Here is a 16,576-nt window from a genome sequence, read left to right as displayed (position 1 = left end):
ACAACTGGACAGGTTGAGTTCACAAAAGTGTGATTGTCTTGGAGTTACAGTGTGTTGTTTGAGTGTTCCCTTTATTTTATGAGCAGTGTATATACTGGAATCTGGATCCTTTACCTTTCTTGCTAATTTCCCTGCCTCAAAAATGCAGCTTCTTACAATTCCAGCAATGTAGATGAGATTTATAGAAATCTCCTGCCTTCTGTGCTTTTATTTTCCTCACCATAAACTGATCCACAACATGGTAATTTCTCTTGCGGATTCACTGCTTTTTATGTAGATTTTCCCACAGATTGTTTTATGATGCAGTAAAAAACACACATGAATTCTTAGTGCATTTCTGTGGTGGAAACACAACAAAAACACATGTAATCTGCACATGCCTACATCAATGAAATTTTGTCAAAGCCAAAAAGCTGGCAGTATTAAAAATAACACAGCTCGTGTGTGTAGCACCACAAAATGCCTGCATGTGTGATATACCTATATAGTTATTGCCAGCTATGGTGACGTCTGATTTCTTTGCTGGTAAAAACTGCATCCACACATTTTACTCAATCCTCTACTGGAAGATTGTGTACTTTTGCCGGAACCAGGAAGTGTGCACAATCCCTCAGGGGTGGTGAGGTGCTTCTGAGAGGTTTCCATCTGCAGAGCAGTGAAGATGCAAAACAAGGTAGAAACATGGAGATCGGCAGGCAGAGGAGAGGAGCATGCTCTCCCTGTCAGTGTGGTCATAGCAGGTACGCAGGATGCAGTGACGAGACGTGAGACGGATTGAACTTTATGTAGTAACTTTTATAGATTGATGCCGGTAAGGCTATCCTAAGCAACCAAACAAAATAACAGAAATTGTCCTCGCAGGGACTCAATACAAGCAAACACTGGTTATGAGAACACGACTACTCCGGCAAAGGCCGGTCACTATAGGGCCGCGGTATGGCCGACTACGGGTCCTAAGTTATATTGTGTCACTTATCCATCTGGACATCCCTCGGCGTCCTGGACGATGTTCCTTCGTCGTCGCAGCCGCTGGGCCTAGCTGCTGAGGATCTGGCGTAGTCTTCGGACGTTCCGACGCCCAGGCGAAGCAGGGGCACAACAGGCCCTAGGAGAGTTCCTTGGCGGAGTGTCCCCCAGCAGAGGCAGCGGAATACCGCCCGGGAGTGGGAGAGTCGAGGCCGCAGCCCCCGAACAGGGGAGGGCAGTGGCGGTGCTGAGTGGCGGTTGGTAGGCCACCGTAGGGAACCCACGGCGGGCGACGGCCCGGCCCTTGCCACGGACGGGAGCGGGGCGGTGGCGGCTACCGGCAGCAATGGACAAGCCACAGCCGCGGTCGGGAGTGGAGCGGTAGCAGCTGTGGGCAGCAGCAGGCAGGCCGCAGCCGAGAGCTGGAGCAAGGCGGCAATGGCCGCGGATGGTGGCGGGCAGGCCGCAGCCGCGAGCTACAGTGAGGCAGCAACGGCCGCGGGTGGCTGTGGGCTGGCCGCAGCCGCGGGCTGGAGTGAGGCGGCAACAGCCGCGGGCTGGAGTGAAGCGGCGATCTTCTGTCGGTCGGCTCAGCGCCGTCTCCCTGCAGTCCACCGTGAGTCTCCCTCCTGTTGCTGTCCTCCTCTCTGGTTACTGCTCGTGGTTCTGGCTCCCTGGCGCTTCCACGGTCTCCTGCTCCTTCTCTCCCGTTCTGCTGACTCACTCTGGCGTCCTCCGCCCCTTTTATATTGGCTCCTCCCCCAACCGTCCGGTCAGTCTCAGCGGTCCATCTCCTAACTCTGCAAGCGGAAACAGATCCCCTAGGAACCTAGATGACGGGCCCCTTGGTTCCAGCCCAGACACTCGGCGGGGGCCCTTCCTCCTACACTCCCCCATCCTGTATGCTCACCAGTCCTCGGGCGAGGGCCTTTGTAGGCTCGGGTTGGCCTTTGGAGACGAAAGTTCTCATTGCCATACAAACTGGTCCTGTTCATAACGTTCGGGGGGTTTGCCAGCTGTTGACCCCTCGGAGTGTCTTAGTTCGGTTGTGGTGGAGCTTTCTGGGATGGTGGGCTGGTCGATTCTGGTGGGCTGACTGGGCCCACGGGGATGTCATTTCTTGGAGGGCCCGCGGGTACTGCTGGGAAGTCTTCTTCATCATCCAGGTCCCACACCTTTGGCAGTGGTTCGGGGACCTGAGGAGTAGACTCAGGTCGCATGGGGTCGGTGGATGTACAGGGCCACACCATATTACGGTGCACAGTGCGAGTGGGAAGTGCCCCGTCTTTTTCAGGTTGTACCTCATACACAGGCCCGTCGGAGCTTATTCGTCGCAATACTCGGTAAGGACTTTCTTCCCACCGAGGTTCTAACTTGTTCTGGGGGCGCTGGTCTAGTACGAGTACTCTATCCCCAGTCCGGAGGTCAGTGGGCGGAGGCAGAGTTCCTCCCGGGTGTTCTAGGTCCTGGAGTTTTGTATGGATGATTCGGTGGAGGGTTTGTAGCCGGTGTTGGTGGTTTCGGACCCACAACGATACCCTGGTCCAGGGTTGTGGTTCCTCTGGGTTCAATTCTACCTCTGTGATCCCTTTGCCTTCTCGCCCTAATAGCAGTGAGTAGGGGGTATAGCCGGTAACCTGGTACACCCGGTTATTATAGACCCACACTAGTTCAGGGACTTACTATGGCCAGCGAGCCTTCCGGTCACTCTCCAGGGTACTCAACATTTGAATGTGTCCGATTGAATCGTTCGTAGGCCCCGTTTCCCTGCGGGTGGTATGGCGTGGTCTGGGATTTATTGACACCATAAAGACTATGTAACTGCTCCATGACTTTCCCCAGGAAGCACGCTCCCTTGTCTGAATGTATCCGTTGAGGGCAGCCATACAATTGGATAAAGTTTTTACAGATTGCATAGGCGGCCGACTCCGCAGTTTGATCCCGGGTGGGGGTTACCACGCCAAATTTGGTGAAATGATCCACCATGACGAGACAATGCTCATACCCTTGGTATGCGGGGTCAATGGTCAATTAGTCCATCAAGAGCTCGAGGGGTGCTGATGTCACTATCGTTTGCACCGGGGCCAGTTGTGTGGGTGGTTTAGCTAGTTCGCATAGGCGACAGACCTGGCTAGTTTCATCCACAGCAGCATGCAAGCGCGGATGGTAAACTATCTGCTGCAACCAATGCAAGGTCTTTTGAGCTCCGAAGTGAGCCTGCTTTTCATGGGCTTCCCAAACAAGTTCACTGAGTTGGGCTCCGGTAACGACTACCTGTCAAGTTGTTGCAGACGTCGCCCGTGATACTGCCACACGATACAATAGTCCTTTTTTGATGACTAGTTTCTCCCATTGGCGTAGCATCAGCAACATATCCTGAGTCAAGATCTGTCTCTGAGAGTTGGTGGGTAGTCTGCCGGTGGTTACCCATCGTCGTAAGAACCCAATTTCTTCATCTTCTTGCTGCTGGTGCATCCATCTGTCACATGATTGTTCCCGCATACCCCTTGGGGGTCCGATATGGGATTCTTCCTGTGTGGCAGCCGTGAGCACAGCGGCAGTGAGGGCGAACGGCGTCTCTTCCCCTTCCAATTCGTCGTCTCGACTTTTCCCTGGGGTTGTATGCCGGATCCTGGAGAGGGCGTTAGCGTGTACAATTTCTGCTCCTCTTTTATAGGTGCTCTTATAGTTGAACTTGGCCATCCGGGCCGCCCATCGCTGCTCCAGAGCCCCTAGTTTAGCATTTTCCAAATGGGCTAGCGGGTTGTTGTCGGTTCGCACCACCACTTCGGAGCCCGCCATGTACTCTGCGAACCGCTCCGTCATGGCCCACACTACCGCAAGGAGCTCGAGCTTAAAGGAGCTATAATTGTCAGGGTTACACTCAGAGTCATGAAGTGATCGGCTCCCATAAGCGATCACTCTCTCCCGGCCGTCTTGAACTTGTGACAATACAGCTCCTAGCCCGTGGAGGCTCCCATCGGTGTGCAGTATGAACGGTTGCGAGAAATCTGCATAAGATAACACTGGGGCACCCGAAAGTGCAGCCTTAAGATCTTGGAAAGCTTCCTCTTGCGGTTGTTGCCACTGGATTTTCCGCCCATTCGCCCCGGCAGGAGCCCCCTTTAGCAGTTCCTGCAGGGCTTGGCGTGCTAAATTCTTTACGAAACAACGGTAGTATCCGGCCAATCCCAGGAAGGCCCGCACGTCTTTTACCGTCTCAGGGGTAGGCCATCCCTGGATGGCAGCAACCTTTTCCAGGGACGGTCTAACGCCCTCGGCCGAGACGATATGCCCCAGATATTCGATCTGAGTGCAAAACAGGTGGCATTTCTGGGGCTTTACCTTCAACCCGTACTGCTGCAGCCGATCGAGCACCTGCCCCAACCGCCGCAGGTGGTCCTCAAACGTGGCAGCATAGATGATGATATCGTCCAGGTAAATCAGCGTGGCTTTGAAGTTGAGATCTCCCAGACACCGCTCCTTCACCCGCTGAAAGGTTCCCAGGGCGTTGGCCAGCCCAAACGGCATCCGATTGAACTTAAACAGTCCCATGGGGAGAAAGAACGCCGTCTTGGCCCTGTCTTCCTCCGACATGTACCTGCCAGTACCCACTGGCCAGATCTAAAGTCAAGAAGGACGTTGCTTTCCCCAAGGCGGACAGGGACTCTTCTATGCGGGGCAGCGGGTACGAGTCTTTGATGGTGCAAGCGTTCAGCTTCCGATAGTCCACACATAACCGCAGGGTGACATCCTTTTTGCAGATCAACACAATGGGAGCCACCCAGGGGCTCTGACTTTCTCGTATGACCCCCTTCCGTCCGCAGCATTTGGCCCAGTAAAGTTTTCATGTCCTGGTATAGCTGTGGAGGGATTTGCCTATATCGTTCCTGGATGGGGGCCGTTCCTGCCGTGGGAATTCCATGCGTGATGGCTGTGGTGCATCCAAAATCATCCTTGTGGCTGGCGAATACCTCGTGGTACTGTCCGAGTAGTGTTTCTACCTGGAGAATTTGGGCTGGAGTCAGGCCGGAGAGTTCGGCCCGCATTCTTTCCAGGATGCTTCAGCCCTTTTGATGGGTCGAGGACTCGGCAGTCTGCAGTGTTCGAATAGTCACTGCCCAAGGGTCCTCGGGTTGCACCTTTAATTGGACCGTAGGGGCTGGCAGCATCTCTTCCAAAGGCCTTACCAGCTTGGCCATTTTGGCCCGGGGCTTTAAGATGATGTTTTGGTCTTCTAGGTTGACGCAGCGCACCAGGACGGTCCCACTCCGCACTATGGTCAGGGAGCGGGTCACCAGTATGCCAGGATGCAGGCGTTCCGAGAAGCATGGCTCCACCTGCATCTCCACACCCTCCAAAGGCATCGGGGCCCGGATAGGCAGGGCCACCACTGTCTGCCCGGGAGGCAGCATGAGCGGGGGAGCCGCTGGCGCGATGATTTTGCCCAGTGCCTTGCCCTCCTGCCAGTCCTGGAGAACTCGCGCCTCCCGCACCAACTGCTGGAAGACCTGCCCTTGGGCCGTGCGGGAACCCCACTGCTTCAGGGACTCTTGCTTGGGGTCGTTGAGGAGTAAATTGCCAAACTCTCGCATTATGTTCATACCCAGGATGACTGGATGCTTGTTATTGGTTTCCCCTTGGGTCAGGATCACTGCCCGGCGGCCGAGGGATTTGCCACACAGCGTCATCTGCATTCAAACCACTACGGTAACAGGGACCTGTAGTTGATTGGTGGCTACCAGTCTTATCATGGACCCCCACTGGGGTCTCGCTGCCTCGGGAAAATGCTGCCGAAAATAAGTTGCAGGCATGGTTGTTACTTGCGACCCCATGTCTACTCGGCACCGTATGACACAGCCCTCGACCACTGCCCATACCACTGGACACTTTGCGACCAGATCTTTGGGACTTCCACCACCCCATGTCGTGGCTTCTGGCTCCGAGTGGCGTCCCCCCAGCCCGGAGCCCTCTAGTTTAATCGCCGCCGGGGTGGACATCTCCCACGCCACGAACACTCTCGTGCGAAGTGGCCCAGCTCCCCGCACTCATAGCACCGGGGCTGCGAGGGTCATCCGCTCCGGGCATTGCGGGGCCCCCAGGGCCCGGGATTGAAACTAGGCCGACCAGTCGTGAACTCTGTCCTTTTCACTTCGGCCAACTCGCCCCTGATGTTCTTCAGCTCTTGTTTCATCTCTTCTATCCATTGGGGCTCCCCGACAGTGCTTACGGAGGTCTCCACACTCCGGACCTTCAATGGACAAGCCGAAGTCGCAGTCGGGAGTGGAGCGGTAGCGACTGAGCGGGCAGCAGCGGGCAGGCTGCAGCCGCAAGCTGGAGTGAGGCAGCAATGGCTGCGGGCAGGCCGCAGTCGTGGGCTGGAGGTGGCAACGGCCGCGGGTGGCTGCGGGCAGGCCGCAGCTGCGAGCTAGAGTGAGGTGGCAACGGCCGCAGGCTGGAGTGAAGCGGCGGACTTCTGACGGTCAGAGCCGTCTCCCTGCAGTCCACCATGAGTCTCCCTCCTGTCGCTGTCCTCCTCTCTGGTTACTGCTAGTGGTTCTGGCTCCCTGGCGCTTCCACGGTCTCCTGCTTCTTCTCTCCCATTCTGCTGACTCACTCTGACTGGCGTCCTCCGCCCCTTTTATATAGGCTCCTCCCCCAACCATCCTGTCAGTCTCAGCGGTCCATCTCCTAACTCTGCTCCCCGGAAACAGACCCCCTAGGAACCTAGATAATGGTCCCCTTGGTTCCGGCCCAGACACTCGGCGGGGGCCCTTCCTCCTACATCAGGACAAGCTGCACAAGGCAGGGTATAAGTCCCTAGAGCACAGAGACTTCCAGGGTCTGTGCTAAACTGAAAGACTGATCAGTTTTCATATAACGAGCAGTAGTGTGCTTTTTCCCAAGCACTCAGCAGCACATAGAATCAGGGACACTGCTGCAAGACAGAGTGTTTTCCACAAGATTCGAGCTGCCTGCTCGCTGGAAGGGATCACAGATCCAGCAACTGCTTACCTTGGACCTCTGGGGGCCCAAGAAATCATTTATCAGAGATATATATTTACCAGCAGAGAAACTGAACTCTCACCATGCAGACCTGACTAAAACCCTGTATGTGAATTGTATGGAAGCTTCTGGAACTGTTTGAAGAACTTCAGTAAAAGGTACAAACTAATTATTACCCTAACGTTGATTATTCTCTGCTGCACCATTCCTGCTCCAATTCCCCTGGGCTCTGATTGGGAAGGGATAATCATCTAGCACTGTCCATCATCACCTAACGCACAGGGACCCTCATCAGTGCCCGGCCATACCAGGTCAAACATCCCAATTGGCATTACAAACATTTTTTTATTAGTATTATTATTAACCCCACAATTGACAAAGATTGGCGAGCGCACCCCGGTTGGACTGGACAGCACTCAGAACCGCCATGACCCAGTACCGTTACCGCAGTGGCATGGCCAGGGCAGAACACCAGCAAGAGACTAAACATGCAGGGTCAAAAACAAGATAAAAGTGCAATGAAGAAACACTAGTGACTTAATAGGTGAAGAAATCTGCAATATCAAAAATTCACCTAAGGCTAAGTTCACACGTACCGGAACTCTCGCGGAAATTACCGCGAGAATTCCGGAATTCCAGTCCGTGGGAAAATCGCATTTTAAATTCCCGCGATTTTCCCGCGGAAAAACTAGCATTTTGCAAGCGTATTTAGCTTGCAAAATGCTAGCGTTTTCCAAGCGATCTGTAGCATCGCTTGGAGAACTGATTGACAGGTTGGTCACACTCGTCAAACATAGTGTTTGACAAGTGTGACCAACTTTTTACTACTGAGGCTGCCTATGCCGCATCAGTAGTAAAAGATAGTATGTAAAAAAAAATAAAAAACGGTGTTATTCTTACCTTCCGACGTCCCGCGCAGCCGTTCCCAGTAGTCCTTTGCGAAAATGCCCGCGATGACATCCGTTCTCGCGGGATCGCGACGTCTCGCGGTAATTCGCGATGACGTCGCGTGAGTGACCGCGAGACTTCGCGATCCCGCGAGAACGGACGCCATCGCGGGCATTTTCGCAAAGGACTACTGGGAACGAAAGCGTGAAGAGAAGCGGGAAGACTGCGCGGGACGTCGGAGGGTGAGAATAACAATATTTTTTATTTTTAAATTCTATTTTTTACAGGGATATGGTACCCAAAGCCTGGAGGACAGTCTCCTCTCCTCCGGACCGTGGGTACCATCCGCAAATGTTCTGCTTACTTTCCGCATGGTGTGCACAGCCACATGCGGGAAGTAAGCGGAACAATGCATTCCTATGGGTGCGGGATCGCCGCGATTCCGCAAATTAATGAGCATGCTGCGGTTTTTACCGCGAAGCGATTCCGCCGCGGTAAAAACCGCAGCATTAGCACAGCATTGCGGAATCCCATAGGAATGCATGGGATGCTTATTTTTCGCGTTTTCGCTGCAAAATCGCGCGGTTAAAACCGCTGCGGAAACGCGAAAAAAACGCCACGTGTGAACTCAGCCTAAAGCTCCTGGTGGGTCTATGCTTTAGCTGTTTCACTGACGTGGAGACTTCTTCTTCCTGCCACTGACCTCCATGAGGGTCCTGGTCACTAATGAGGAGTGGCGATGGGATAGATACAATGACCAGCACATATTCATCTAAGAGCATGCTTTGGGATATACAGTAACAGGAAAGATAGAAAACCACTTAAACTATCAGGTTTCTTTTCATAAATGAATAGTACAAGCAAAGATAAGAGACAAGGAATGAACACTCGCGAACTTAAATGCGTTTTTGAACTACGCTGGGTCAAAAGCGCTGTTATTTCCTGATCCTGGACATGTACCCTAGCTGGTGAGCTGAACTACTACTTTTTTTCTCTAAAATTAAGTGTAACAAAGATCTAAGAATGATGCAGGATTGGCACTTCCAGAGCTGTGGCTCCATTATCTTGCAGCACAAAGCTAACATTTGAGAGGGACCAGGAGCAATCACTGATGACCAATGGACAAGCATACTAATGGTCAGAGCTATATTCCTAAGAAAGGTTTGCAGATTGTCACAATTATATTTTATCCATTGGTAATAAATGACCCCTCTGTTTCTCCACAGGGTCGGCATACGTTCAGAGGCCAAAAGTCTGAAGTGCTTAGCGGAAGCTGCTGATCTTATACACATGCTGCCGGATTAGAATTTCTTATTATATAAATGTAATAACTTCACTCTAAATAATAATCGTCAGGTTTGGTCAGAGATACCAAGGTTTCTTTTATTAGTGTATGTAGAAGAACAGACACTGGACACACACGGTAAAACTGCGGTAGAACGTTTATTGTTTCTTGCACATAAATTGATAACATTTAGATGGAGTCAGATGAACCCTCCTACACAACGTGATTAACAAAGTCATTACTACAGGACTGTATGAGAAAGGGATTTATTCGAAAATAAAAGCTAGAGCCTAAAATGAGAGAATCTGGGCCCCGTGGCCGGATACTCCAGGCCTCCAGCATGTTAGTACCGGACGGTGTCTTTGACCCTGGAGCTTCTCTACTCGGTATAATGACACTCACTGATCTTATTCATATAAAGAGCGTGTGAGAAAAATAGAAACTGCCTGAATATGAGACCTTGTCTGATCTATATGACCTTGTACAGAGAACTATGGAGATAGCAATATTCTTCTGTATAATATGTGATGTTGCTGTAGCCCTAATACTTATGTCCATGAGGCATCTATACACAATCTTACACCAGCATTCTAGATTGCAAAAAGGGAAATAGGGCATTTTATTTTTATTTCTGTAAATATATACTGTATATATATATATATATATATCTGATTGCTTCTTGCTTCTTAGAGGAATGTTACTCTGGTCCCTATCTGTAGTAATATTTCTGGTGATGCGCACACCACTACTAAGATGCACTAAATTCTTTACCTGGTGTCTCTTAATGAATTTCACACATCTTATTGCTGCACCTTCCTCCTCAAACCCTTAACAACCGATACGCCTTTTACCGGCGGCAGTTAAAGGCACTTACTCCATAGCGCCGTTTTAAACGGCGCAGAGAAATAAGTGTATAGCGCCCCCCAGCGTTGGAATTTCTACGGGATCTCGGCATCCGGGGGTAGCTGAGACGCCAGAGAACATGATTCGGGCCTGTTTTTACTAACCCCAGTGCTGCGATCGCCGATATTCACCAAATGGCTGCGACCGCAAAAAAAAAAAAAAAGATTTACCATTTAATTTCTCTGTCCGCTGATGTGATCGCACATCAGAGGAGAGAGAAATGGGATCCCCAGGTACCTCCGGTGTCCCTGGACCTGGTGATGTCCCCCGGCCATCGGCGTCTTCTTCTGGGAAGAAAATGGCGGGCGCATGCGCAGCGCGCCTGCCAACCGGCACCCGTCAACAATAGGAAATTTTTCCTATTGGTCAATTTTGATCACTGTAATAGACCCTGTCACAGTGATCAAAATAAAAAAAATAGTAAATCAACCCCCCTTTATCACCCTCTATAAAAGTAAATTAAAAAAATGTATTTATTTCCATTTTTTCTGTTAGGGTTATGGTTGGGCTTAGGCTGGGTTCACACGTACTGGAACTCTCGCGGAAATTACCGCGAGAATTCCGGAATTCCATTCCGCGGGAAAATCGCATTTTAAATTCCCGCGATTTTCCCGTGGAAAAACTAGCATTTTGCAAGCGTAATTAGCTTGCAGAATTGCTAGTGTTTTCCAAGCGATCTGTAGCATCGCTTGGAGAACTGACTGACAGGTTGGTCACACTCGTCAAACATAGTGTTTGACGAGTGTGACCAACTTTTTACTATTGAGGCCGCCTATGCGGCATCAATAGTAAAAAAGATAGGATGTAAAAAATAATAATAAAAAAAAATATATATATATTGTTATTCTTACCTTCTGACGTCCAGCGCAGCCTTCCCGCCTCTATCCACGCTCCCGGTCCCAGTAATCCTTTGCAACAATTACCGAGATGACGTCCGTTCTCACAGGATCGCGACGTCTCGCGGTCATTTGCAATTATGTTGCGCGAATGACCGCGAGACTTCGCGATCCCGCGAGAACGGACGTCATCGCTCGCAAAGGCTTACTGGGACTGGGAGCGTGGAGAGAGGCGGGAAGGCTGCGCGGGACGTCGGAAGGTGAGAATAACAATATTTTTTATTTTAAATTCTATTTTTTACAGGGATATGGTACCCAAAGCCCGGAGGACAGTCTCCTCTCCTCCGGACCGTGGGTACCATCCACAAATGTTCTGCTTACTTTTCGCATGGTGTGCACAGTCACATGTGGAAAGTAAGCAGAACAATGCACTCCTATGGGTGCGGGATCGCCGCGATTCTGCAAAATTAATGAGCATGCTGCGTTTTTTACCGCAAAGCGATTCCGCCACGGTAAAAACCGCAGCATTAGCACAGCATTGCGGAATCCCATAGGAAGCTTATTTTTCGCGGAAAATACGGCAGCGGAAACGCGAAATAAACGGTACGTGTGAACCCAGCCTTATAGTTGGGGTTATAGCTAGGGTTAGGGTTGGGCTAGGGTTAGTGTTGGGGTTATAGCTAGGGTTAAGGTTGGGCTAGGGTTGTGTTGGGATTAGGGTGGTGTTGGGATTAGGGTTGTAGTTAAGGTTATGGTTGGGATTAGGGTTAGGGTACACTTGGCGACGCACCAGCGATCCCAACAACGATTCGACCTGGTAGGGAACGCTGGTGCGTCACTACGAGGTCGCTCGTGAGATGTCAAACCGTCAGATCTCAAAAGCGAAGCATCAGAGATCCAGAACGATACGACAGTCGTTGGGACGCTGCCTCTCAGACCTGTAGTATTGAAGTCGTTCGTTGTTGTCTCTGTCAAACACAGTGATGCATGCTGGCCAGCGGGAGACCAGCGATCAAAAAATGGCCCAGGACATTCGAGCACGATCAGCGACATCGCAGCAGGGGCCTAATCGCCGCTATGTGTCACACGTAGCGAGATCGCTGTTGTGTCACAAAATCGGTGACGCAACAGCGATCTCGCTAGCGATCTCGCTATGTGAGACGGGGGCTTTAGAATTGTGGGTTTTCCACTGTTTATGTACAAACACGACATGGTGCCTGCCATTGATTCCAGCCAATTTTGGGTTCAAAAAGTAAATGGTGCTCCCTCCCTTCTGTGACAACATGCGGGGTATCAGCGTACTCAGGAGAAATTGCACAACAAATTTTGTGGTCCATTTTCTCCTGATACAATTGTGAAAATAAAAAACTTTGGTTCCAAAGTAAATTTTTTGAGGAAAAAAGTAAAATGTCCAATTTTTCCTTCCACATTGCTTTAGTTCTCGGGAAGCACTAGAAGGGATAATAAACTTGTTAGATGTGGTTTTGCACACCTTGAGGGGTGCATTTTTTAAAATGCTGTCACTTTTGGGTATTTTCTGTCATATTGACCCCCAAACTCACTTCAAATGTGAGGTGGTCCCTAAAGAAAAATGTTTTTATAAATTTTTGGTGGAAAAATGATAAATCGCTGGTCAACTTTTAATCCTTATAACGTCTTAACAAAAAAAAATTATGTTTCCAAAATTTTGCTGATGCAAAGTAGACATGTGGGAAATGTTATTTATTAACTACTTTGTGTGATATGACTCTGATTTAAGGGCATAAAAATTTAAAGTTTGAAAATTGCAAAATTTTCAAAATTTATGCCAAATTTCCTTTTTTTCCATAAATAAACGCAAGTCATATCAAAGAAATGTTACCACTAACATGAAGTACAATATGTCACAAAAAAACAATCTCAGAATCAGTGGAATCTGTTGAAGCATTCCAGAGCTATAACCTCATAAAGTGACAGTGGTCAGAATTGTAAAAATTGGCTTTGTCATTAAGTACCAAATTGGCTCTGTCACTAAGGGGTTAAGACTGATTTATGAAACTACTTAATAAATCAGGGCCTAAGATTTTGTTTTACAAAGATTTAATTAACACCAGAGGTATTGTCAAAGATGCATAACAAAAGTGTGTCCTAAGTTTCAGATTAACACATCTGTTAAATATACATTTACAGTGGATATTTTTTTTTCAGGACTCCTTAGCAGATGTGATACTCCAAAGAAAATGTTACGATAATAGGTACGGTACTGAAGCCTGAACACAGACTTTGTACTGTATGGTCGTGATACTGTTTGGGTTTGGCAGCCTAATAAAGCTTGTTGAGACGCTGCAGCACAGCCAATCAACAAGCTTTAAGGCTGTGGGCACATCCGGCCCTATCAGAGCCATGCAAAGTAATGGCATAGCTATGACTCTATGACTGGCCTTCACAACATGTGACCAGGCCTGACAGTGTATAATAAATAATTTTTACAAAACGACATTTGGTCCCCCCTATTTTTATAATCAGCCAAAGAAAAACAGACAGCTGTGAGCTGGTCTTAACACATTGACCGCTGACGTCATTATTGCCCCCAATTAGTGACTATCTGCTGAAGACATTACTGAGACGCTAAGGGAAAGTCCCTAGGACGCTATTATTGATATATAACCGTATCACTTTGATTTATTGGGATACGTATATATCAGATATATAAGTGGGCAGCAGCCAATTTGTTAAGCTGGGAAGTGTCAATATCCATGGACATTCCCAGCCTGTTAATATCAGCTCGAAACTTTGCCTTTGCTGGTAATTAAAAATGAGGGAACCGTAAAAAAATGACGTGGGGTCCCACCCTATTTTTAATAACCAGATAAGACAAAACAGACAGCTGGGGCTGATATTAGCAGGCTGGGAGGTCCATGGTTATTGTACCTTTCCCAGCAAAATAAGAACAGATCACAGCTGTTTGCTTTCCCTTGGCTGGTTATTAAAAACAGGGGAACCCCACTGCTCTACTCCTCCACTTGGACCTCCGCCTCCTAGTTCAAGATTATTATTATTATTTTTTATTATTCTTTGTTATTTTAAGTCATTTTTATATCCACATTTGTTTGCAGGGCAATTATCCTGCTATGACTCATTGTGATTCCTTTGGCAGCCCTCTATCCCTTACTACCACCATTTTGCAGAACCAAAATTCGGGTCCCTATTGACTTATATAGGGTTTGGGTTTGGGATCAAATTTGGGTACCCGAACCAAACTTTAGATTAAAGTGATTATTTTCTCATGCCAATTCGGCAGGAGAAAATCGCAAAATGCGATCAATGGTCAATGGATGGGGTTGAAATACTCTTGTCTATGAAAGTAAATATATAACAATCTGAAATATTTAATGCTAGTGTTATATTGCTTTTTAGATAAGAGACGTCTATTAGTGATTGCATAGATTTTAATTCTAATCAAAGTTCTAACTTGCTTTTCTTTCTAATTTACTTATTTGCCGTTACTTTGTCTGTCTTTGTTATGTGTTGTCTTTTACAGTTTGTAAAAAATATATGGCCTCTCATTATTCTTTGATGGACAACTGAAGGTGATTTCTGTTTAAAACTTTTCCCACATTCTAAACATGAACATGGCTTCTCCCTGTGTGAGTTCTCTGATGTATAACAAGATTAGATTTTTTTGCAAAACATTTCCCACATTCTGAACATGAAAAAGGTTTCTGCCCGGTGTGAATTCTCTGATGAACAACTAAATGTGAATTTTGATTAAAACATTTCCCACATTCTGAACATGAATATGGCTTTTCCCCTGTGTGAGTTCTCTGATGTATAACAAGATTGGATTTTTTTGCAAAATCTTTCCCACATTCTGAACATGAAAAAGGTTTATGCCCTGTGTGAGTTCTTTGATGGACAACTAAATCTGATTTCTGATTAAAACATTTCCCACATTCTGAACATGAAAAAGGTTTCTCTCCAGTGTGAATTCTCTGGTGTTTAACAAGATTTGATGTTTTTGCATAACATTTCCCACATTCTGGACATGAATATGGCTTCTCCCCTGTGTGAACTCTCTCATGTCTAACAAGCTCGGATTTGTGGTTAAAATATTTCCCACACTCTGCGCAAGAAAATCTTTTCTCCTTTGCATGAATTTTTTTATGAGGAATAAAAGACGTTTTGAGGGAACAACATTTTCGATATTTTACACCTGATAATGGCTTCTTTGCTGTAAGAGCAGTCCAGTTTTTAATACCTCTTTTGTGATTTTTAATCTTCTTAATAGTCTGTGACGAATCAGAAGTGTGGACTGGCTTAAAAGAATCAGATGATAGATCTTTGCTGTGAAGGGATGATGGAATATCTGGAATAACTGCATTCACTTCAGTTATATCTTGTGTGATCGCAAGGACATCGGATTTAAAAAATGCAGATGTCACTTGTCCCTGTGATCGCCTGCTACAGTCATCTGCAAAGAATAAAAAATCTTTTTTATTAAAATATCCTTAAAAATACATTTATATAGCATTTCTAAAATATACAATAAAATTGGAAGTTATGTAGACAAAACCAATTGACAACCAAATATTAGACCTCAGAGCATGAACGAATAGAGCATGATGTTCGACACCATTTGTTCTTTCTGCCTCCAAAATACTGGAATAATACACAACCAAAAATGTTATGGAGACAATAAAAACTTATCCGATCCGGAAAGAAGTCTCGGAAAATTGCAGCACAAAATGATTTTTTTTTAATTCAGAATATTTTTTTTCATCATTTAAAAAAGGGAAGATGCCACAATTTTTATTTATTTGTTAATAATTATTGATTATAAAAATTACTTGATTTTACAAAATAAAATCCACTGCTTTAACAATTTTTGATTTATTAATTTTTTCTTCAGTCACTGGGGGCTGCCATTTCATTTGCTTGTGTGTAAGTGTCTGAGCACGACACTCACCTCAAATACGGCAGCCCCTGTACATAGGAGTCTGCAGTCGCTCTCCGGTATTGTGGCTGCCTCCAGCTGTGACCCAGGCACCCCCCTGTAGGAGAAGTTTGATGCCATTTCTTTGGAGCCTGCAGTTGTGCAGCCAAGGTAGAGGCTAGAATGGAGCTGTGTGGCGAAGGAGGGTTGATGTGAGGCTGTGCGGAGAAGGGGGTGATGATGATGATGAGGGGCTGTGCGGAGAAGGGGATGATGATGATGATGAGGAGCTGTGCGAAGAATGGGGTGATGATGATGAGAGGCTGGGTGGAAAAGGAGGGGGATGATGATGAGGTGCTGTGCGGAGAATGGGGATGATGAGGAGTGAGTGACCAGAGAAGAGGGGTGATGATGATGAGGGGTTGTGTGGAGAAGGGTATCTAATGCCATAATGTGTGATACACCCCGGAGAGTATATATAATGCCATCATGCGTGCTACCCAAAGAGGAGTGTATCTAATTGCCATCACATTATACCGCTGCACCCATCTAAGTGAAAAGAGCAGTATCTCACATTACACTGCTGCTCCCCTGGAAATAAATAGATTTGTGTCACACATTAATCCATTGCTCCCATAAAAGTGGAAGACGCGGGGTCACATGTTACACCGCTTCACCCCTGGAAGTGGACGGAGTGATGTCACACATTACACCACTGCTCTCATAAAAGTGGATGGAGTGAGGTCACACATTATACCAGCAGCTACTGGTAAATTTCAA

General features: G+C 47.7%; 1 protein-coding gene across 1 annotated transcript in view; it reads right to left on the bottom strand.

Annotated features, from left to right (window-relative positions):
* LOC141051187 (uncharacterized) overlaps window positions 1-16,576 on the bottom strand; it is a 180,816-nt gene that overhangs the window by 28,625 nt on the left and 135,615 nt on the right. Inside the window, 3 exon segments of the mRNA XM_073548051.1 lie at window positions 5,157-5,363; window positions 14,356-14,504; window positions 14,507-15,334. Of these exon segments, the coding sequence (XP_073404152.1) occupies window positions 5,157-5,363; window positions 14,356-14,504; window positions 14,507-15,334 (1,184 nt within the window).

The sequence above is a fragment of the Dendrobates tinctorius genome, unplaced genomic scaffold, assembly GCF_039654945.1.
Source record: "Dendrobates tinctorius isolate UK_male_01 unplaced genomic scaffold, ASM3965494v1 ptg000155l, whole genome shotgun sequence".
Taxonomy (NCBI): Eukaryota; Metazoa; Chordata; class Amphibia; order Anura; family Dendrobatidae; genus Dendrobates; species Dendrobates tinctorius.
The sequence above is the reverse complement of the archived record's forward strand: the minus strand, read 5'-3'. Positions and strand labels throughout refer to the sequence as shown.